At 43.7% G+C, this 23,142-nt stretch overlaps 1 protein-coding gene across 1 annotated transcript in view; it reads left to right on the plus strand.

Annotated features, from left to right (window-relative positions):
• Window positions 1-8,863, plus strand: part of MKRN1 (makorin ring finger protein 1) — a 19,752-nt gene extending 10,889 nt beyond the window's left edge. Inside the window, exons 3-8 of the mRNA XM_040471794.1 lie at window positions 3,076-3,305; window positions 3,999-4,225; window positions 6,240-6,454; window positions 7,260-7,370; window positions 7,929-8,067; window positions 8,431-8,863. Coding sequence (XP_040327728.1) covers window positions 3,076-3,305; window positions 3,999-4,225; window positions 6,240-6,454; window positions 7,260-7,370; window positions 7,929-8,067; window positions 8,431-8,643 — 1,135 coding nt within the window. The 3' untranslated portion in view covers window positions 8,644-8,863. The remainder of the gene's footprint in view (window positions 1-3,075; window positions 3,306-3,998; window positions 4,226-6,239; window positions 6,455-7,259; window positions 7,371-7,928; window positions 8,068-8,430) is intronic.
• Window positions 8,864-23,142: the final 14,279 nt, after the last annotated feature.

Consider the following 23,142-nt stretch of genomic DNA (forward strand, 5'->3'; position numbering starts at 1 on the left):
TTGTTGTTGTTTAAGTTTTATTTAAGTTACCTCTGCCCAACGAGGGGCTCAAACTCACAACCCTGATATGAGGAGTTGCATGTTCTTCCAACTGAGCCAGCCAGGCGACCTTCCCTCCTTGTTTCTGGACACCAGTGGAGAACCTTGGTTGACAGGTGACAACCTTTGCTATGGTAGGCCCTTACCCTATAGACCCACTGAGTCCCATAAATTAAAATATTTAAAGATGGGTGCCTGGGTGGCTTAGTCGGTTAAGTGCTGAACATTGGCTCAGGTTATGATCTCAAGGCTCTGTTCATGAGTTTGAGCCCCACATCAGGCTCTGTGCTAATAGCTCAGAGCCTGGAGCCTGATTCACATTCTGTCTCTCTCTGCCCCTTCCCCACTTGTACTCTGTCTCTGTCTCTCAAAAATAAACATTAAAAAATTTTTTAAAATATTTATTAAAAAAAAATTTTTTTAATGTTTGTTTATTTTTGAGAGAGAGAGACCGAGCTTGAGAGGGGAAGGGCCATATAGAGAGAGGGAGACAAAGAATCTGAAGCAGGCTCCAGGCTCTGAGCTGTCAGCACACAGCCCGATGCGGGGCTCTCATGAATCACGAGATCGTGAGCCAAAGTCTGACGCTCACCCAACTGAGCCACCCAGGCGTCCCTAAGTTTTAAAATACTTAAAGACAGATACCAGACTTTGGAATGATTAGAGGCGGGAAGTAGCCAACTGGAGGGAAAAATGTTTATCTTCTCTTAGTTAGAGCTGGAAGGAAAATTGATTAAACTTCCTTACATAGAAATTGATCCTGTATCAAAGTATTCTTTGCAAGATGTGAAAGAAAAGCTCAATATTAGTTTCAGTGTTGTCTCAGTATTATTTCTTCACTTAACACTTTGACTTGTAAGGTCACTGATTCTGTGATAATCCATTAAAGAATTAACTTAATTATAACGAAGACATTGTCCTGGGCTCTGAATCCAGTAGATCCGAGAGTCCTTTTAAGCAGGACTTGCCAGATTTTTTCTGTACGGGGCCAGAAAATAAATTTTTGGCTACGCAGGCCACGTGGTTTCTTGTCATACAAAAGCAGCCGTAGATAATACATAAGCTGCTGGATGTGATTGTGTTCCCATGAAACTTTATTTGGGATGCTAAAATTTTAGTTCCATATAATTTTCATGTGTCCTAAAGTGATCTTTTTTTCCAACCAATTTAAAATGGTGAAACCAGGAACACAAGTCAGGTTGCTACCTGAATCTGTGTCTCCTGGATTGCAATTCTACTTGCTCCCCCCAAAAGAATGAAAAAGTAATAATCAACAAATGTCAGTGGGCGCCCGGCTGGCTCAGTTGGTGGAGTGTGTGATTCTTGATCTCAAGTTGTGAGTTGAGGTCCCACGTTGGGCATAGAACTCACTTTTAAAAATAAATAGATAATTTAAATGTTGTAAATGTGTTTTAGAATCAAAGGAATATATACCATTTAAACATAAAAATGTCAAAGCCACTTTTAGCTCTGGTTGAATTTGGTCTGAGGGTCTGAGACTGATCCCTGTTCCTAAAGTCCATGCTTCACTGAACCATATTTTTTGCCTTTCAAAATGAGAGTCTTGCTGTTTATTTGTACTTGATCTCTCCTAGTGCTTACTCACAAATCTTTGCTTCAGAGTCACGTTTTATATAGATCTATTCTGCACTAAGGGCATAGCTTTGCCTAAATAGGCAGATTTGATTTAAAAAGTTACTTTTCCGGGGGGTGCCTGGGTGGCTCAGTTGGTTGACTGTCCAACTCTTGATTTTAGCTCATTATGATCTCATTCATGCTTCTTGGAATCAAGCCCCATGTTGGGTCTCTGCTAACAGTGTGGAGCCTGCCAGGGATCCTGTCTGTGCCCCTCCCCTGCTTACATGCTCTCAAAATAAATAAGCTTAAAAAATGTATGAAAATACTATTCTCTTCCGTTTAATAGTGTGAACATTTTAATGTGTGTGTTGGTAAAATGTTCCATGTTTCTGCTTGTTGAATTTGTCACCCTTGCATTTTTTCTTTAATAATTTTATTTATTGAGAGAGAGAGAGGGTATGTGTGTATAAAAATGGGAGGGGCAGAAGGAGAGAGAGGATCTCAAGCAGGCTCCATGCTCGGTGACAAGAGTGGAGCCCCATGTTGATCCTGTGACCCTGGGATCCTAACCTGAGCCAAAAGAGTGGGAGGTTCAACCCCTCCCTAAGTCACCCAGGCACCCTAGCATTGCTTTGGTCAGTTTTGGCTGCCCGGGGTCTTTAGCATAGTTGCCATGGAAACTGCAGGACCCCCGCCCCCATTGGAGTAGAATCTAAGGGGTAGTGGGTGGTCTGTGACAGGGTGGGTAAACTCTGGTGTGTAGGCCAAACGTGGCCAAAAGCTCTTTCGATAAATGAAGTTTTACTGGAATACACACATGTATAGTATGTACCCATGTACAGTCACTTAAGTAACACCTATGGTGGCTTTTGAAGTATAATCACAGAGTTTAATAGTAATAGTTATGGCAGTGACAGTATGACCTGCAAAGCACAAAGTATGTGTTTGACCCTTTTTTTTTATTTAAAAAAAAATTTTTTTTTAATGTTTATTTAGTTTTGAGACAGAGACAGAGCATGAGCAGGGAAGGGGCAGAGAAAGAGAGGGAGACACAGAATGTGAAGCAGGCTCCAGGCTCTGAGCTGTCAGCACACAGCCCGACGCGGGGCTCAAACTCACGGACTGTGAGGTCATGACCTGAGCCGAAGTCGGACGCTTAACCGACTGAGCCACCCAGGCACCCCCGTGTTTGACCCTTTAGTGTTTGCTTGACCCCTGGTCTATGACCTTGCTCCTCACAGTGTAGTCCTTGGGCTAGCAGTGTGGGGCTTTGGTAGACCTGGAGAATCCTGGGCTCTGCTCCAGACTAAGAAATTAGGTATCTGCCTTTTAACAATTTCCCAGCTGATTCATCGGTGCCGTAGTTTGACAAGAACCCAGAGATAGGATCAGGAAATACATACCCCATTTGGGGCTGCTGGCAAGACAGTGACTGCTGACTTTAAATTTTTCTTTTAGATATGAACATAGCAAGCCACTGAAACAGGAAGAAGTGACTGTGGCAGATCTAACTGCAAAATCATCCCTTGCTGCTTCCTCAAGTCTCTCATCGGTAGTTGGACCAGTTGTTGAAATGAATACGGGCGAAGCCGACTCACGAAATTCAAACTTTGCAAGTGTAGGAGCAGGTTCAGAAGACTGGGTGAATGCCATTGAGTTTGTTCCTGGCCAGCCCTACTGTGGCCGTAGTGAGTATTTAGAAGACTAAAAACTTAGGGCACTAGACAGTAGTCCATCCTTTAGGTGGGTTTCACAGCCTTCTACTTCCACTCTTCATGTTTAACCTAATCTGTAAAAAAAGAAAATTTTTTTAACGTTTATTTATTATTGAGAGACAGAGCATGAGCAGGGGAGGGGCAGAGAGAGGAGGAGACACAGAATCCAAAGCAGGCTCCAGGCTCCAAGCTGTCAGCACAGAGCCCGACATGGGGCCCAAACCCACAAACTGTGAGATCACGAGCCGAAGCCAGATGCTTAACGGATGCTTAACCAACTGAGACACCCAGGCGCCCCTTAACCTAATCTTAATACACTAAATTGGATTGCCTAAGATTTACCTATGGAGTGAAAGAAACTTTGATCCCAATAGTAGTGAATATAGAGTGTTTTGAAAAACTGAAGCTTCTTTTGCCTCTTTCCTTTAATCAGTGCCATTGTAGATGAGGTGCCTAAAAAGTTTTGTTTTCTTTTAAATAAGCCCATTCATAGAAATACCAGCATTAGAAAGATTTGTTTCAGGAGTAAAGGGATTAAATAGACTGTTTGGCCTTTAATTGAAGTTCTCATTTTTTCTTTTCAGTTAGGTTCTCAGTTACTACCTTATAGTTCGTATTTCCCCCATACCCATTTTGGACCTTTACTGCCCTCTTAAACATTTTCAGCTGCCCCTTCCTGCACTGAAGCACCCCCACAGGGCTCAGTGACCAAGGAAGAATGTGAGAAGGAGCAAACCGTGGCTGAAACAAAGAAGCAGCTTTGCCCGTATGCCGCCGTGGGAGAGTGCCGGTACGGGGAGAACTGCGTGTATCTCCACGGAGACTCCTGTGACATGTGTGGGCTGCAGGTTCTCCATCCCATGGACGCTGCCCAGAGATCACAACATATAAAAGTAAGTCAGCGGGGTCATGTACTAATAGGTGTGAGATGGGATTTCCCCTTTCACAAGCATTGTTAATTTCAGAGAAACGCTTGGTGAATTCAGTGGTTTTATCTCTTGGGCTCTGAATACCTTATCACAAAATCATCCTTTCAGAATTCAGACCATGGGCTCTTTTCTTTTTAAATGTTTTCATTTTCTTTAAAAGTGTTTATTTAAGTGCTGTCTGTACTCAATGTGGGGCTTGAACTCATGACCCTGAGATCAAGAGACACATGCTCTTCAACTGAACCAGCCAGGCACCCTCCTTTTTTTTTTTTTTTTTTTTTAAATACCAACAGTTTTTCCGAGATTCACATTCCATAGAATTTACTCTTCTAAGATTGTCTCATTGTTTTTAAGTCTATCAACATAGTTGTGCAACCATTACCATGATTGTGATTTTAGGACATTTTCATCACAGACACTTCATGCCCCTTAGCTCTATTACTCCATCCTGCCCTTCGTCCAGCTCCTGACAATAAATAACTGATCTACTTTCTGTCTCTCTGGATTCCCCTGTTGTGGGGATTGCTTCTGAATGAAATCCTATATGTCTATCAGTACTTCATTCCTTCTGGCTGAATAACAAGTCACTGCATAGCTGTACCACATTTTATCTTTCCAGTCATCATTTGAATGGACACTTGGATTGTTTCCCCCTTGGCAGTCTCTTGGAGAGTAGCATTGCTGGGTCATAGGAAACCACTGCCAGGCATTCTCCACGGTGATGGCACCGCTTTACCTTTCAAACCCAAAGGGTGCAGATTGCAGGCTATGGTTTTAAGCCCATTGCAGCATAAATTTTTTGTTGAGAAAACATTGCATTATGAATCTTATTTATTGGAGCAGATTTTGCCTCCAATCGTTATCATTTCTGTTTAATAAAAATTAACTTGGTTGTTGGGTAAAGCATGATGTAGGATAGACATAGTTTGAATCCTACCTTCGCAGCATGTTGGTTGTGTGAATTAGGCAAGTTAAATAAATCGTTCAGGTATGTTTTGGGGATAGTAGCGTCTTTGTTTTGTCTCTTTTTGTAATGTCTGTTTCTGAAGATTGTTTAAAAAGAGGTTTCAGAAAGATAAAATACTACTAAAATGTGGTTATGTGGATTTATGGGTGACTTTTTGGTTGCTTTTTTGTATTTCCTACAATTAACATGTTTCTTATAAAATGAAAAAGTATGTGTAGTGTAATACATGTCAGTTACACCTCCCTTAAAACAAAGGGTGGGACATCTACACAAATCTGTACATGAATGTTCAGAGTAGTGTAATTTTTTTTTTTAAGTTTATTTAGGTAATCTCTACACGCAGATAGCCTTCCACAGTGTAGATAACTGACCAAGCCAGTCCCTAAAGGACACATTTATATGATATGCCCCGGGATAAGCATAGCCAAAGATTACTAGTTGCCTAGGACTGGGAGGCTGGTTTCAGGGGGATTGAGTGACTGCTGTGGGAGTGGAGTTTTTCTTGGGGTAACGGACACATTCTCCTATTGATTGTGGGGATGGTTACATAACTAAACTACACTCTTTGAAAGAATGAATTAAAATGGTATGTGAAGTATACCTCCATAAAGCTGGTTTTTCTTTTAATGTGAAAATTAGGTGCCTGGCACATAGTTGTCCCCTAATAAATATTAGTTTCCATCATCCTTAATGAGATCAATAAACAGTATGAAAAACCATCTCCAACATGGATCATAACGCAGAGGGTAAAGAAAACTGGGTGACACCTCTCCTCCCTACCCCCCCCACCCCCCCCCGTTCTTCAAGTTGCATTCTTCTAGTTTGACTTTGTAATGATGTAAAGACCCAAAAGGTTACTGTATTTGCTTGTGAACAAAGCTGCTTTCGATGTCCAATTGGGAACCTCTTTTTTGGGTGACTATTGATTTCTCTGAACACCAGTCTCGAGCTATCCGTGGAAGTCTTCGTTGTTCAGTGACTTGATCACACTTCTCTCTCTACTGTCTCTAGTCCTGCATCGAGGCCCATGAGAAGGACATGGAGCTCTCGTTCGCTGTCCAGCGCAGCAAGGACATGGTCTGCGGGGTCTGCATGGAGGTGGTCTATGAGAAAGCCAGCCCCAGCGAGCGCCGCTTTGGGATTCTCTCCAACTGCAGCCACACTTACTGTCTCAAGTGTATTCGCAAGTGGAGGAGTGCTAAGCAATTTGAGAGCAAGATCATAAAGTGAGACTCCTCCCCAATCTCCGTTTGTGCTTTCTATTTTGGGGAAGAATTTAGTATCTTGTGCCAACTTTCAACCAGATGGACCGCACTTAAATGCATGCATTTTATCTTGAAACTGGGGTATTCTAATTGGGACTTCTCCTTTGTATTTTCCGCTAGCTTCTAGGTTAGTTGGTATAGGTCTACTTTTCATTTGAACGAGGAAACCCTGTGTATCAGTCAGTAGATTCTTCGTGCTTTTTCTGAGGAGATTGTGTTTAATGGATTAGCCAGTTTAGGCTCAGCGAACAAACTTATCTAGCTCTGAATGTATGTTTCCTGACGTTTTACATTTTCCACTTTCCTATTCCATCCATTAAGCTAGCCAATAATCCACCATCCTTTAAAGATTGTTCTCATAACTGAACAAAGACTACATAATCTAAACAGAGCAAAGTTACAAGAAATAAATCTATTTAAACGAAAGAAAAAGGAGTCCGTGTGAAATGTCTTCTTTGGTTGTTTTTTTTGTTTGTTTTGTTTTGTTTTTTTATTTTTTTGTTTTTATTTTTTAACCGAAGCTGTTGTTATTATTATCATTATTTTTTTGAGTGAATTGGCTAGCCATTGAATTGAATTTATGAAGGAGTTTGTCTTGCCTCAGAGGAAATGGTCAGTTGTGTGACAGTGTGTGGAACCCTTTCAGGAAATGCCCACTTGCCTTTCAGTTAAGTCTTTAAGTATGGAGGTGACACATCAGGGTGTGTCCTTGAAGAGTGGGCCTGTAAAGGGGGATATGCATTGCAGCCTGTTCATTGTTTCCCAGGTCCTGCCCAGAATGCCGGATCACATCTAACTTTGTCATTCCAAGTGAGTACTGGGTGGAGGAGAAAGAAGAGAAGCAGAAACTCATTCAGAAATACAAAGAGGCAATGAGGTATGAGCACTGCAGCCTTTTCTCAGGCTAAGATCCCAACATGGCTTGGGTTCACTTTGAAAAGAACAGTGCTGCATTATATACTCCTACCTCCTTCCTACCCTTTCTTTGACTTCCCAGTACAGTTTCTTGTGTCGCCCCTGATTACACTTCCCCGTTGTGTACCTGGCTATAACACAGTCCTCGGGGTGCACGCCAAGGGACTGTGTTATAACGAAGTCTATACTGCTGATTGCTGAAACCCCATGAGTGGGGTTCTGCCTTCTTCTGCGTCCATGTTCTAGTTGTCCTGTGTGCTTGTGTGTGGGCTTCTAGAAGATTTTCTCTCTGCTGGATCTGCGGTACTGGAGCTGTTACAAACAGCATAGACTTGAACAGAGTGTCTGTTTCTAGTTAGTGTTTCATGCATTCGTGCACACATGTTAAGAACACACCTTGGGGAGGGCTGTGAACGAACATGCTGGTTCTATCCCTACCTGTTTAACGAAATACCGGATGATAGTCAAATACAGACCTGAAATCCACTGTGAATAAGGGTTGCGATATTTTCCTTTCCAGCAACAAGGCGTGCAGGTATTTTGATGAAGGACGTGGGAGCTGCCCATTTGGAGGGAACTGTTTTTACAAGCATGCGTACCCTGATGGCCGTAGAGAGGAGCCACAGAGACAGAAAGTGGGAACATCAAGCAGATACCGGGTAACTCTCGCTGTTTTTTTAAAGGAGGGGAAATTCCACGCTATCTGTTGAGTCCTGCACAGATTGGGGTAGGGGAAGGAGATTACCGCACAGGTCTGGGAGTGAGACTGGAGGATGAGAGGAGGAGAGAGCCACCTCAGGAAATGGGGAGGGATAGGAGAGGAAAAGATACAGAGTGCCCAGAGCTCTAGCCTAAACGGTTTGCATCAAGTAACCAGAGGGTAGGAGTTGGTAAAGTCGAAACCCTAAATGAGAAGTCTGTTCGTCATGCCCTCTGGTGTGCTGGACGGTTTGCCTTAGAAACACCAGGATAGAAGATGCTACTCGACAGTGCCCTCCCTATCATGGCCTTGTTTTTTACAGGCCCAACGAAGGAACCACTTCTGGGAGCTCATTGAGGAAAGAGAGAACAGCAACCCATTTGACAACGACGAAGAGGAGGTTGTCACCTTTGAGCTGGGCGAGATGTTGCTTATGCTTTTGGCCGCAGGTGGGGACGACGACCTGACAGACTCTGAAGACGAGTGGGACTTGTTTCATGATGAGCTGGAAGATTTTTATGACTTGGATCTATAGCAGCTTTGCGTGGCGCACTGGTCTGCCGAGCCTCAGCCAGGAGCCGTCCCCGTGGTGGTGTGGCAGTGCCCGTGTTTCTGTCCTAGGCAGGCCTATCCAATCCAGGTGCTGTCGTGGTCCTTTTACCCAGGGCCTGTCTTCTCGTCCCCTCACCTTCCCCCAAGGAGTGTGTTGTCTCCTCTGTTTCCAGAAGTTACAAAAATAAATCTTAAAGCTAGTTTTTTTTCGTAACATGGATTTAACTGTCAGAGTAGGTTAGTTGCGCCATCTGTTTCCCGCCAGATTCACACGGTTCTAGGGTAGCGTTTACGGACTTTTCCACACTCTACTTTGAGGACCCCGGGTTCAAACGTAACAGCGCGGGCCCCGCTTTCGGGTCCAAGAATAGGGGTGACAGGTGAAGGGTCTGGACTGTGGCAAGTAGCCTGCTGCAGACTCACAAGGTGGATGCTTGAGGCTTCTGGTGAAATCTGCACATCTGTGTTGTTACATCTATCTGTTCCCTACCCTGTACTCCCCACCTGTGCCCTTGTTCTGTGGTTTTGGTCTCTTGTTTAATTGCACACAAGTAATAATTACGGGGTAACCAGAACCAGGTGCGAATGTGTTGAGATTTTACCGTGTAGCACGATAGGCAGATTGTGAAAGAACACGTACAAAAAGATACAGCGGCGTAAAAGAAATGCAGAGCCGGAAGTGGACTCCCAGGGGCTGCTGGACTTGGTGTGCACGAGTGTGAGCGTGCGATAAGCTTCTCCATGCATAGACGCAGTGTTCTTAGCCTTAGTGGAAAGACTTGGTTTAGTGGTTTCAGCCTAGTGTGGCCAATAGATGGTAAAGGACAAAGCATGTCTTGGTAGCTGTAAATAGAGCAGTGCGCCTGGTTGTCCCACACATTCAACCCCGGGCTCCGATACACAGTTGTATTTAATGTTTTACGGTCTCCTCGCCTTTCCAGGCCCGGCACTTTTGGACAAACCTTTGTCCTTGTTTCAGGTTTCATTGTTGGGTTTTTGTGTTTGTTTTTGGAAGTATTTGCCTCCTTCCATCCCTGAGCTTTGCAGGCAGACAGATGTGATTCAAAACTTAATATTCTGACACGTTTCTTGTAGTGGAGTAATTGGTGCACAGGAGTAAGTCACGCTTTCCCACTAAACGGGGGCAGGGCTGGTAATCCACGAGACAGGCTAAAGTTCAGTTCTTACAAGAATTTCTTGATTGGAAATTTTAGCTCTGAGTTGTGTTGCTCTAGTTTCGGAGATAACTTGGAGATGCTCCTCATTGGTCCATCCACTGCTGTGATTCCTTGGGTCCCGCCCATTCTTTCACTTTAAGAGAAAACAAGTAACTGTTGCAGAGGTGTCTGTATTTTGCAGCTGCCCTTTTGTAAGAAGCACTTTTCCCAAATAAAACAATTAAAAAAAAAACCAGTTGGCTTTCTGTTTCGTGTACTGAGCAGTTTTGGTGCAGATGTCAAAGCATAACATTTGTTTCTTTCGTGGACTCTGATCAGTTCTTCAATTAGTCACCTCTCTGTGGAGGAAAGTGACCACTTTCCCTAAAACATCTAGCCTGCTGTGAATGCTTTGAGAGATACAGAGAGGACCTTACCAGCTGGGATCCTCCAATGATTCTGTATTTTAGAATTTGCAAGGCTGAGACTCAGGCCCTCTTTGGCGGCTACAGGCCCTGCCAGTTTTCTGCTGCTGCGTGCCTGTAGCTGAACCTGCTTCGTGTACCCTCAAATAACAGGTAGGTCACAACATGCCATCTATTTTGAAAGGGTATTTTTCTCCCTGATGATGCTATCCTACTTTTTATTAATAAAAACCACTCTGCAGTGACCTTTTTGCACTGCTTATTTGTAAAAATACTGTTGCTTGGTTTAAATATCTATGTCAGGAATTTGTGCCACTGAGAATGTTTCCACCTGTAGGAATGGTGGATACTGTGACTTACTGTAGTCATAGTAACAGCTATAGGTCCGTGAGAAGTCTGTTTCTGTAAGCTCTCTTATCCATTGCTTCCTTCCAGAAGTGTTGACATTGTGCTTCCAGCTGCTGGGGATCACACGCACCCCCAGAGTGATGCTGGAGAGCCTCAGAGGCAAGGTAGAACCGTTGGGGGTCTGAGTGGGGAAGAGAGACTCTTTTGAAAGCCTCTGCTTTCTGGTGTCTGGAAAGGAGGAAGAGGTTCATTGGTGGTTGTCCTGTTGGCATATCTGTGTCTGCACTGGGGAGATGGTCTTTGCAGGCGGTGAGTGTGGCTTGCTTCTCGAGTTGAGGTACATTTATGTTTGGAGCAGCTCCTTTCAGGTCTTGGGAAAGGCAGTGGAAGCTTGCGTATCAGCCAGTCCATAACATGTTCTTGTCCTGTTCTGTGCACTGAGCACGAGCTCTTTCAGTGTGCCTGCCTCTTGCAAAAAGAGTTGGGGAACCAACAGTGACCATAGAAACCCCTCAACTTTCTCATTTGCACAGAACTACTGTTTCAACCTCTTGTCATGCCATCACAGCACAACGAGTGGGACATCCACAGATTCTTATTTAAAAAAAAAAAAAAAGAGGGTTGGGAGAATAAGTGAACCCAAGAGTTGAGGGAGAGAGGGGAGGTGTAGGATATTGATGGTGTTTCTAAGTCTATGCCTTCTGGATGCTTAGGGCAGCTGCAAAGCCCGACTTTTCTTAGGCTGATGAAAGGTGAGCAAAGGGCCAGTCCACCATTGACCTCATTCTTCTAATCGAACGCGGCTGTTCACCAGCCTGGGTCACACAGAGCAGGACACTGAGCTGATCTCTGAGGGGCCTATAATGTGACCGCAAAATAAACAAACCTTCAGGGTGAAAAGCCAATGAGATTTTGAGTCTTTTTGTTATCCCAACGTAACAGCCTGTTTGAAACCATCTGTTTAAGGAACTGTCATACAGAAAACTGAGGGCCTTTTGATGTTTAAAATATTCAATTATTTTAGCAACTTTTTGGGGCACTTTTATTCAAGGCAATCCAAAAGTAAAATAAGGGGTCACTGGGTGGCTCCGTCGGTTAAGCATTTGACTGATTTCATGAGTTTGGGCTTTGTACTCACCACCGTGGAGCCTGCTTGAGATTCTCTCTGCCCCTCCCCTGTTTATGCCCTTTCTTTCTCAAAAATAAACCAAAATACCTAAAATACAGGAGCAAGTAATAAAGTGTATCAGTGAACCAACACAAACTTTATTCTATGATTTAAAATTGGTACTTGGTATACAGGTATTAGGAGAAAAAACATTATTACAAACTGTACTTTTTTTCCTACCCTTTGAGAATACATGTTAATAATGAAAATATCTACTTTTTTAAAGAAGGAGACTGGTAATCTGTATGTCAGAAGACTTTAAATTGTGGGGTGCCTCGGCGGCTCAGTTTGCATATTTTGTGACTCTTGATTTCGGGTCATACGTGTTTGTTTGAACCCCCACATTGGGTATAGAGCTCACTAAAAAAAAAAAAATTAAAATTAACTAGTTGCTATAAATAGGATAGCAGAAGGTGAGTTTTTAAATATCCTTCAAACGCTAAAAGCCGTTTCTGAGGGTTTCAGTGGGCTTGAGCAAAGGAAAAGAAATTTTTGTTATATCTGAAGTGATTGACACAGTATCAGGTCTCCTCCAGTGGTCATGTTTTAAGATTTTTCAGTGTCTAGGACTTTCACAAACTTAAACAGGCTTCCATTTTAGGTGGAAGAAGTGCTCTGCAGTCAATCACTTTAACGAGGCAGCACTTTATTAAATGACAGAAGATGTGTGGCTGACAAGAAATAACAAAGATCCTCATCAAGACTGACCAGGTTTTAACACACCTCCCTTACCAGCGCATGGAAGAAATAAACCATGTAGTACCTAAACAAAAGTAGTTTTAGGTTCAAGTGATATGCTCAGTGTCATTTGAACCAAATGTTTATGCTTCTCAATAAATTCAATGAATTTGTAAAAAGTTTTTGCTTGAACGTACATTGATATTTAGGACATTTGGCAGGTAGTGGCTGTGGTTTCTTGGGTGTTTTTATTTTAGGTTTAAAATTTTTTGAGTATAGTTAACTAGTTTTAGGTGTACTTCAGTGGTTCAACAGTGATTATTTTTGGTAATGACAAATTATTATACTATGAAGGTGTAGATTAAAAGAGCTTTCAACAGGCCAGGGAAACCTTTTTTTGTTGCTTTTTTTTGGGGGGTGATGCTTATTTACTTTTTGAGAGAGAGATAGAGTGCAAGCGGGGGAGGGGCAGAGAGAGAGGGAGACACAGAATCCAAAGCAGGTTCCAGGCTCTGCACAATCAGCACAGAGCCTGATGAGGGGCTCGAACCCAGGAACCGTGAGATCATGGCCTGAGCTGAAGTCACTTCAACAAACTGAGTCAGGTGCCCTGGGAAAGCTCCTTTGAGCTGAGAGCTAAAGGGGAGAAAGGACACCCTTCAGAAAGACCTGTGCCAAAGCCCTGAGGCAGACCAGAAGAGAACAGCTTTTATTGGACACTCCCATTAATGGCATTTGATGGCCTCTAGGATATGCCCAGTTTACTGATCAACAATAACAACTTTTCCCTTTAGAATAGAAAAGTATGTCACTGCAAGTGTCAGTAACAGGGATAAAGCTGGATTGCCTTCATACATAAGACATTCTTTGTAAGTTTGAATATTTTAGTGAATTGTGACCTATCCTGACCTGCCCTGGAAACCATAGTGCTTCTCAAACTTCAATGTGCTAATCAAGGGAAGGGGAGGGTTGGGGATCTGGATGAACTGCAGCCAGTTTTGGAGTGCCTGATGCCAGGCTAGCCTGTCCAGGTGCCACGTGTGGGTGCATTAGAGCTTGACTGAAGTGTAAGTCAAATACAACAGGCAGGAGGTGGCTCTTGGCCCCGCCTACCACTGGGAAAGCAACTTACCAGGCTTATTCTGTCTTCACTATTGGACTCTTTGTTTTTTGTGAATTTACTTTTTAAACTGCCTCAGGAAAATCTGTAAGCAAACTTCTCACTGGCCAAAAAATGTAGTGGGATTTAACCTTTGGAATAATTTCCAGCTGACTACAAGCTTATGGAACTGTAGACCCTGCAGACTAAGTGAGTATATCAAGGAGACTATTTAAGGAGCCACAAAGAAAGCATTTTTACTGTATTCTAGTATTCAATAACCAGTAGCCAAGCAAGTTAGCGATTAGTAAACCAAGCCTGCAGCTTGAAATATCTAGTCTTCTCCTTAGTCTAATTTATATCTTTGAGTATTATAATGGTAAAGCAGCTATTCTGGTACTGAACCTTGTAAGTGTTCAGTCAACACATTTCTGTTGCGTTAGGGGAATAGTTGCATTTGAGAGCACACGTGCAATTAGAACAGCTCTTAAAACGTGTGATCTGGCCAGATGCTCTTTGTTTTTGTAGGTCGAAAGTGTTTAATAATGTTATATGGCTCAATCTAATTGTGTGTGTGTGTGTGCACATGTGTGTAATTCTCACCTATTAGTTCCCTAGCCCCTTTTTTGTTCAGAAATTCCAAACTGCAAGGATAGTGTGCTGAACGTTAGAATAACCATTTATTAATGCTTGCCATGTGTGGTTTTTCACTCTCTATGTCTCTTGTGACCCTGCCAATCCATTTGAGAATAGTTACGGACATGACCCTAAGTAACAACAGTTAACATTTTCTCCTAGGACCACCTGTTTGGCTCAGTTAAGCCTCCAACTCTTGATCTCAGCTCAGGTCTTCTTGATCTCAGGATCAAGAGTGAGTTTAAGCCCCACTCTGAGCTCCACACTAGGCATGGGGCCTACTTAGGGGTGCCTGGGTGGTTCAGTTGGCTAAATGTCTGACTTTGGCTCATGTGATCTCAGTTCAAGCCCTGCATCGGGCTCTGTGCCTACAGCTCAGAGCCTGGAGGCTACTTCAGATTCTGTGTCTCCCTCTCTCTCTGCCCCTCCTCTACTTGTGTGATCTCTCTGTCAAAAATATTAAATCAAAACTGAAAAAAAATTTTCTCCTGTATAAACACAGTATAATTATTGGGGTATTTTATTTTATTTGTTATTACTATTTTTTTAATGTTTTATTTATTTTTGAGACTGAGACAGAGCATGAGCCTGGGAGGGGCAGAGAGAGAGGGAGACACAGAATCTGAAGCAGGCTCCAGGCTCCGAGCTGTCAGCAACAGAGCCCGACGCGGGGCTCGAACTCAAACCGCAAGATCATGACCTGAGCTGAAGTCGGACGCTTAACCGACTGAGCCACCCAGGCCAGGTGCACCTGTTATTATTATTTTTAATGTTTATTCATTTTTGAGAGAGACAGTGGGAGACAGGGAGGGTCAGAGAGAGGGAGACAGAGAATCCAGAGCAGGCTCCAGGCTCCAAGCTGTCAGCCCAGAGCCTGATGCAGGGCTCGAACCCACGTGTGAGATAATGACCTGAGCCCAAGTCAGTCGCTCAACTGACTTGAGCCACCCAGGCGCCCCTATCTGGGTATTTTACAGTGATGATTGATGAATAAATTTCTCCTACTGTTCCAACAATGTTAAATATATTGTACTTACAACCCTTAACCTTGATTCATCAAATTTTGAGTCCTAACTTTTCTTTTAGGTACTTGGGATATGAGAAGGAACAAATTGGAGATCCTTCCCTCCTGACATTTACATTCTAAAGGATCCTTAACGAACCTGTTGTTTCTCTGGTTTTTCTCTGGTTCATCCTACCTACTCTGTGAGTTATAGCATCTTGTAGACTCACCATTTCTAGCACTGCCTCCTTTTGCTCCCAATGCCAGCCCTTTATCATCTTTGGTACCAGTACATACTGCTTGGGGCCATGCATATGCCACGTCCCATTCCATTTCTCTCCCCCTCCCTGTCAGTGCTGTTGATGGCCTCCTCCTATCACAGCTGGAGACCACCTATGAGAAAACCCTTAATCTTGACCCATTTCTTTTTTTGTTTTTTGTTTTTTGTTTTTTGTTTTTTTAGTGTTTATTTTTGGGAGACAGACAGACAATGCAAGTGGGGAAGGGGCGGGGGGGGGGGGGGAGACAATAGAATCCAAAGTAGGCTCCAGGCTCGAGCGGTCAGCACAGAACACAACGTAGGGCTCAAACCCCTGAACTGTGAGATCATGACCTGAACTGAAGTCTGATGCTTTACCTACTGAACCACCCAGGTGATCCAATAAATTGTTATAGAGTATATTCTTCGTTTAAACCCTGCTGATTATAGGAGCGCCTGGGTGGCTCAGTCAGTTGAGCTTTCAAACACCCTGCGTTGCACTCCACACTGGATGTGAAGCTTACTTAAAAATATCTAGATAGATAGGGCTTGTAATAGGTTGATGGCTCATTTGATTAAGCATCCAACTCAGGTCATGATCTCACAGTTCAGGGGTTTGAGCCCTATGTAGGTAGGGCTTTTTGCTGACAGCACAGAGCCCACTTGGGATTCTGTCTCTCTCTCTCTCTCTGCCCCTCTCCTGCTTGCACTTTCTCTCTCAAAATAAATAAACTTTAAAATAAATAGGGACGCCTGGGTGTCTCAGTCGGTTAAGAATCCTACCCAGGTCATGATCCCGTGGCCTTGTGGGTTTGAGCCTTACATCAGGGTTCTGCACTGGCATCACATAGCCTGTTTGGCCTTCTCTCTCACCTTCTCTGTCCCTCCCCGACTTGTGCTGTCTCTGTCTCTCTCAATACAAGTAAACTTTAAAATACATATATTTACCGGGGTGCCTGAGTGGCTCAGACTCTTGATCTCGACTCAGGTCTTGGTCTCAGGGTCACGAATTTCCAGCCCCACGCTTGGTGTAGTTTACTTAAAAAGTAAAGAAAAGTTGTATAGAATTTATTTTAACAACCCCCTTTGAAGAGTATTTTAAGTTTTCATTATTACTAACAGTACCGTCTCACAATCCCTGACACTCTGGAGTCTAAATACTTACAAGTAGTGTTGCTGGTATAGAGGAAGCCTTTGCTTGTTTCTAAACACCAATTATTTTTCTCCTTTTCCACAAAGAAAGTTCTTGAACAAGTGATCTCTACTTATGTGGTTTCTTATTATTTATTTATTTATTTATTTATTTAAAAAAAATTTTTTTTTTCAACGTTTATTTATTTTTGGGACAGAGAGAGACAGAGCATGAACGGGGGAGGGGCAGAGAGAGAGGGAGACACAGAATCGGAAACAGGCTCCAGGCTCTGAGCCATCAGCCCAGAGCCCGACGCGGGGCTCGAACTCACGGACCGCGAGATCGTGACCTGGCTGAAGTCGGACGCCTAACCGACTGCGCCACCCAGGCGCCCCTTATGTGGTTTTTAAAAAAAAAAAAAAAAATATATATGCTTTTAGTGACGAACACAGTGTATCGGGACCTGTACTTAGCCCTTCAATTAGGCATTATTATTAATGCTTGTAGCAATCAGAGGTAAGTGGGTCGCTGGTTTATGAGCGAGGAAAGGAAAAGTCATTTGCCTGTGGTTTCGCAGTGGATAAGCTGAGAAGTAGGCTTCAAACTTAGTCCTTTTTTTTTTTTTTTTAAATGTTCACTCATTTTTGAGACCAAGTGCAAGTGGGGGAGGAGCAGAGAGAGAGAAGGAGACACAGAATCGGAAGCAGGCTCCAGGCTTTGAGCTGGGGCTCAAACTCATGAACTGTGAGATATGACCTGGGCTGAAGTCAGATGCTTAATGGAGTGAGCCACCCAAGCGCCCCCAAACTTAGTCCTTCTGATTTGAGGCCAGTCTCAGACTGTCTCTCCTGCACTGGACGTCGTCGTCATCATCGCGTAGCGGGATTCTCGCACAGAGTCGCGACACTGAGGCTTTTCTTTCCAGGAAGCAACTTTATCCTGCCGGCACATGCTCAGTTGGGTTTGTACCCAGAGAACTGAGCCCTGAACACCACATGGCTTGTTGTTTTATGTATTTTTTACTTCTTTGTCCCATACATGGTAACACAAACATGTCTGATTAAGTGGTTTCATGTCATAAGGTCGTGAGGGATGTTGTCTCTTACTCCTGTAAGCAGGAGTTGCCTTGAGGTTATTTTCTTTCCTTAGGGATGGGACTGTACCACAGTCACTCCACCAAAAGTGCATTGCCAAAGGTCACTGATGGTGGTCCTGCCAAATTCAGGAATCGTGGGAACCTTTTCTCCATTTCTTTGGCTTCTTCCCCAATCTTACCTTTTCTTTTTAAGTAATCTCTATGCCCAACCTGGGGCTTGAACTCAAAACCCTAAAATCAAGAGTCACAGGCTCTACCAACTGAGCTAGGCAGACGCCCTTATTTTCCCCAATCTTTAATGTTACTTAACATCAATGCTTCTCAAAGTATTACTGGTAAAGGACTAGTTGTCTTTTTATTTTTCCATGTTTCCGGTCCATTGTGGGCTAATACCTTTGTGATAGAATAATAAAAACGAGTTGTTACAAAATGAAATGAAAAACGCCCTTCAAAGTACAATCCCAAAGTTGTCATTGAACTCAGCAAACCTAGAGTTGGATGTTGTGGCAATCCCAGAATGATAGAAAAGTTTCTAAATGGTCAATTTCTACACTCACTTGGCCACGGACCAGGAAGACCATGCAGACGGCTCCTTGAGCAGCCATAGTTCGTCATCCTGGTTCTGACTTTCACGTCCTGGCTCCTCCTCTTTCCTCCTCCGAGTCATGGGCATTCCTTAAGGCCCACTCCTGGCCTTTCTCCATCCTCCTTCACCCCTACTCAGAATTCAGCCTGCTAACAAACATGTGAAGCAACTTTCATAGGTGAGTCCAGTGCTAGGGAGACAAAAGTTAACCACGACAGTTCTTGGCACTAAAGGAAGTTGGGCTACTGAAGAAGCTCAGGGGTGAGAAGGCCAATAGCTGTGGGCACCGGTGTCATCGCCAAAGCAGTAGTAGTGACCCGGTCTTCAGACTTGATCTTTTTCCCTCTGTCCTGCCTTTCATCAGCTACTAGCTGATATCTAGCTGTTTGCCTGAACCTTCTCTGGGATACCCCTCTCCCCTTTGCCTCAGTTCCTAAGATACCACCAGCCTTTCCACAAATTTGACTCAACCCCTTATTACCCTGGATTTATCAACACAATCATAAAATTCCCCTATTCAAAATCCTTAGGAACTTTTTGCTGTCTCTGGAGGCAGGATCAACTCCATCAACTTTTTCATTCTGGGCTCTTAAAAATGCCTCACATGTGCCCGTGACATTCCAACAAACTCTGTTCTGCACCCTAAACACTGGGCCTGCTCCTGCCTTCTGCCTCCTCACTCTCGGCCCCCATGTGTCCCTCTGCTATCTTTTCTGTGACAGGGCCTGTGGAGGTCCTGAAGCCTCCAGGACCTTTCCCCACATCACTTCAGCCAGCCTGGTATTGCTTCCCCTCTACCCTGAGTTGATACGTTCCTCTCCATCAGTTTTTGAAGCCATTAACCATGCGACATTCTCTAACCTTGAATACATAAGCTTTGTTCCAAGCTAAATACTGAATTCTTTTAGATTGGGAAATTCTTTCTGAACTTTTTAAACTCCCACGTTCCCTAGAACAAAGTATATAAAGTAACCCTTAAATTGAGCTCATGGTAAACATCCCCTGAGTAGTAGTAAAGCTTCAAGAGGACAGTGGGTTTGGCACTTGGGTATCTGCTTTAAATCTTGTCACTGACCACTAAGGCTTTGGGTGCTTGGGGAGCTGTAGGAACAACCGATTGTTTCTAGACTTTGATGCCCGGTTTATGAATGGGCTTGTGAGAATCCTCTAGTGCCTTGAGAGTTTTAGAAAGTACAAAGTACAAGCTAGTCCAGACCTACTGAAATACAGTTCAGGGGAGGGGGGCCTGGTAATCTGCATATTTAGCAGGTACTGTGGCCCATCTGAAGCACAGCCAGGATGCAGACACATTCTGTGGCCCAGCCTCTTCCAGTTGACAATATTAACCGCTCCCCCCGCAAAGTGGAAGCGAGTGCCAGGTTAATATTTGTAAATGGCCAGGCCAGAATACACTCCTTGAGGGGTTACTTGAGTAACAGCTACATCCTGTGGATGTTGAAATGTTACAGAGTAAATGTATAGAAAAGAAAATATGTACAAGATCGTGTTGAGAAAGTCATTCTGCATGGGATCCCAGGTACTTTTGATATTCTTAAGATTTTCTGTAATTTAAAATTTTTCTTCAACATGCAGCCTACAGAAAAAATATTAAAAATGCTACATTGGAGGGACACCTGGGTGGCTCAGTCCATTAGGTGTCTGATGTGATTTCATGTTTTATGGGTTGGAGCTGTGCGTCAGGCTCTGCTGACAGCTCAGAGCCTGGAGCATGCTTTAAATTCTGTCTCCCTCTCTCCTCCCCTCCTCTCTCTGTCTCTCTCTGTCTGTCTGTCTGTCTCTCTCTCACACACACACACACATTAAAAGATAAAAATACTGCATTAGAGCAGTGCCGGGATGGTTCAGTTGGTTAAGCATCCAACTTTGGCTCAGGTCATGATCTTAACGGTTCATGAGTTTGAGTCCCGCGTCAAGCCCTCTGCTGTCAACACAGCTTGCTTTATAGATCCTCTCCTCTCTGCCCCTCACGCCCTCTCAAAATGCATAATTTTTAAAATATGAAAAACTGGAGCAAACACTAATCTTGTCTTTGATGATATGAGTCCCCAGAGCCTCTTCTCCATCAGACAACAGGCAGGGAGCATTGATGTGTGCTTGCTTCTCCATGCCCGCAATCTAACCCTTGTGCTGAGGTAGGACTCAGCCTAGTTGGCCTTGGGTCACCCAAATGACCTTGCATATAAGCAAGGTGGAGTTTCCACATCATCCCTGTTCAAGAAGAGGTGGACTCAGGCTGGAGCTGGCATAACTCAGGCCCTGCTCCTACATAATTGGTTATGTGGTTAGATAGGCCGAGCCTAACCCACCCAACCAGCCACCTTTCTCCACCCCTGCCCCTCCCCCACTGCCTCCTTCCAGCCTCCAGCTTCTTGTACAGAGAAAGCTACATGACTTGACTTGGAAGGATATTGAAGTGTACATTAAAAAAATTGTTCTTAGTGTTTATTTTTGAGAGTGAGAGCATGAGCAGAGGAGGGACAGAGAGACAGGGAGACACAAACTGAAGCAGCTCCAGGCTCTGAGCTGTCAGCACAGAGCTTGACGCGGGGCTCAAACCCACAAACTGCAAGATCATGACCTGAGCCATCCAGGTGCCCCTGAAATATACATTTGAGAGTATATCTTGGGATGAGCGTATTTCTGTGTGTGTGTGTGTGTGTGTGTGTGTGTGTGTGTGTGTGTGTGTGTGTGTATGTGTATGCAGGATGATGACAGGTTAATATGACAGCCAAATCTGATACTGGTCATTATCTGGGAGGGAGTAGAGCCTAATGCTAAGAGTGGGCTCTGGAACCAGATTGTGTTTGAGTCATGGCTCTGCCACTTACAAGTTGTGTGAACTTAATCTCTCTCTGTTTCATACCCTCATTTTAAAATAAGAATTAGGGGCGCCTATTGGCTCAGTCAGGCCATGAACTTCGGCTCAGGTCGTGATCTCTTGTGAGTTTGGGCTCTGCATCAGGCTTTCTACTGACAGCTCAGAGCCTGGAGCCTGCTTCCAATTCTGTATCTCCCTCTCTCTGTGCTCCTCCCTTGCTTGGGCTCTGTCTCAAAAATAAAAACTTGAAAAAAAAAAGGAATAAATAATAGCACCCACTTCAAAAGAGAGTAGACAGGATTCACTGAGTCAGTATGGTGCAGCGCTGGGCACATAGTAATTGCTATATGTGTTTGCTATTATTAACGCTATTATAGTAATATTCCTCTTATAACTAATGGACCTTTTCAGTAACAGAATGGGGAAGAGAGTCAGGAGCCATCTATGAACAATGAAATATTAACTGAAAGATTTCTGTACATATGGAAATGTGCTTAACATTGGCAGACAACATATGGAGACATTTGTAATCTTTTCATTCTTCCGAAATGTCCCTTTTAGAACCTGATTTCATATAACTCACTTATTACCAACTGTACAGTTTGGGAGACGTGAGAAAAATACCAGGATTCAGTGCCACACAGCCTTCCGTGACCACGGCTGTGCAGGGGAACCTGCCTGCACTGGCCTCATCGTGCCAGTTAGGACGCCGGGCCGCGCTCCAGAAAACCCTGTGCTTCTCTTCAGAGCGGACCTTCGCACACCCACGTTCAGTGACGCCGCTCCACTCCCGTCACCCTTCCAAGTCCCTTTCAAGTGGACTGGGGGGTTTCTGTTTGAAGCACTATCATTTCGACTGAAGCCTGGGCTGGCTAATTACAGGTCGCTGGTGTTCAGGTGGCTTTGTTCTCACATGTGCACCCTGTCGGTAGGAATATTTTCATTCCATATAATCCCCAGAGCGCATAGCCCGAGAAGCTGATGAGGTCGTGAGAGTAGGGAGGTTGACAGGCAGGGAAATGGGAAGTTTGTGTGCGACTTCATGCTCAGCCTCTTTCGTCTTTGCTCACTCCCTCCCCTGATCTACTCAGTTTTCTTCACCTTTCTTAACGACTGTTTCTTGCCTCCTCGCAAAACCATGCAGTGGCTTGGTACAGATCTAGTCCTGAGATTCTGCTGTGCCTACCCCTTCACTTAGAACAATAAAACACAGATGAGACAGGTTAATCTGCATGGATGCATTTATTCTCTCTGGCATTTAACTAGATTTCCTTCATGTTTCCTAAAGGTGGGTGGTTTTTTTCAGCAACAAATATATATTGAAATGAATTAAAATGTGATTAATTCTCTATGATCTTCCTCCTAACCCTCCCCCCCCCACCAACCTCTGTAAAGTAGCAGTTCGAAACTTTCAGCATGGGAATCAGCCAGCAAGCTTGGGTGAATGTGGATTCCTGAACAGATTCCGATTCCACAAGTCAGTCATGTGCCTCAGGAATCTGTAACAGGCATCCCCTGGCTCCTCTCCTATGTCTGGTTGGTGAACTACACTTTGAGAAGCATTGCTTTATTGTACTGTCCAATCGATATATGGTGTGAGCCACTTAACGTAATTTAAATTTTTCTAGTAGCCACATTTATTTTTTTCTTAATGTTTGCTTATTTTTGAGAGAGAGAGAAAGAGAATGTGAGCAGGGGAGGGGTGGAGAGAGGGGTGGGCAGAGGATCTGAAGCGGGCTCTGCGCTGACAGCATAGAGCTCTACGCGGGGCTCAAACTCATGAACTGCAAGATCATGACCTGAGCTGAAGTCAGACACTTAACTGACTGAGCCACCGAGGCGCTCCTCTAGTAGCCATATTTAAAAAGTAAAAAAAAAAAAAAAAAACAGTGAAACATTAATAATATACTTATTTAACCTAGTATATCTAAAATATCATTTCAAAATATAATCATATAAAATTGTTATGTTATGTATATTTTATACTCTTTTAGTACTAAGTCTTCAAAATCTGGTGTGTATTTCATACGTAGAGATCATCTCAAATTCAGATTAG

The sequence above is a fragment of the Herpailurus yagouaroundi genome, unplaced genomic scaffold (genome assembly GCF_014898765.1).
Source record: "Herpailurus yagouaroundi ecotype Mexico unplaced genomic scaffold, PumYag 100, whole genome shotgun sequence".
NCBI classification, from domain to species: Eukaryota; Metazoa; Chordata; class Mammalia; order Carnivora; family Felidae; genus Herpailurus; species Herpailurus yagouaroundi.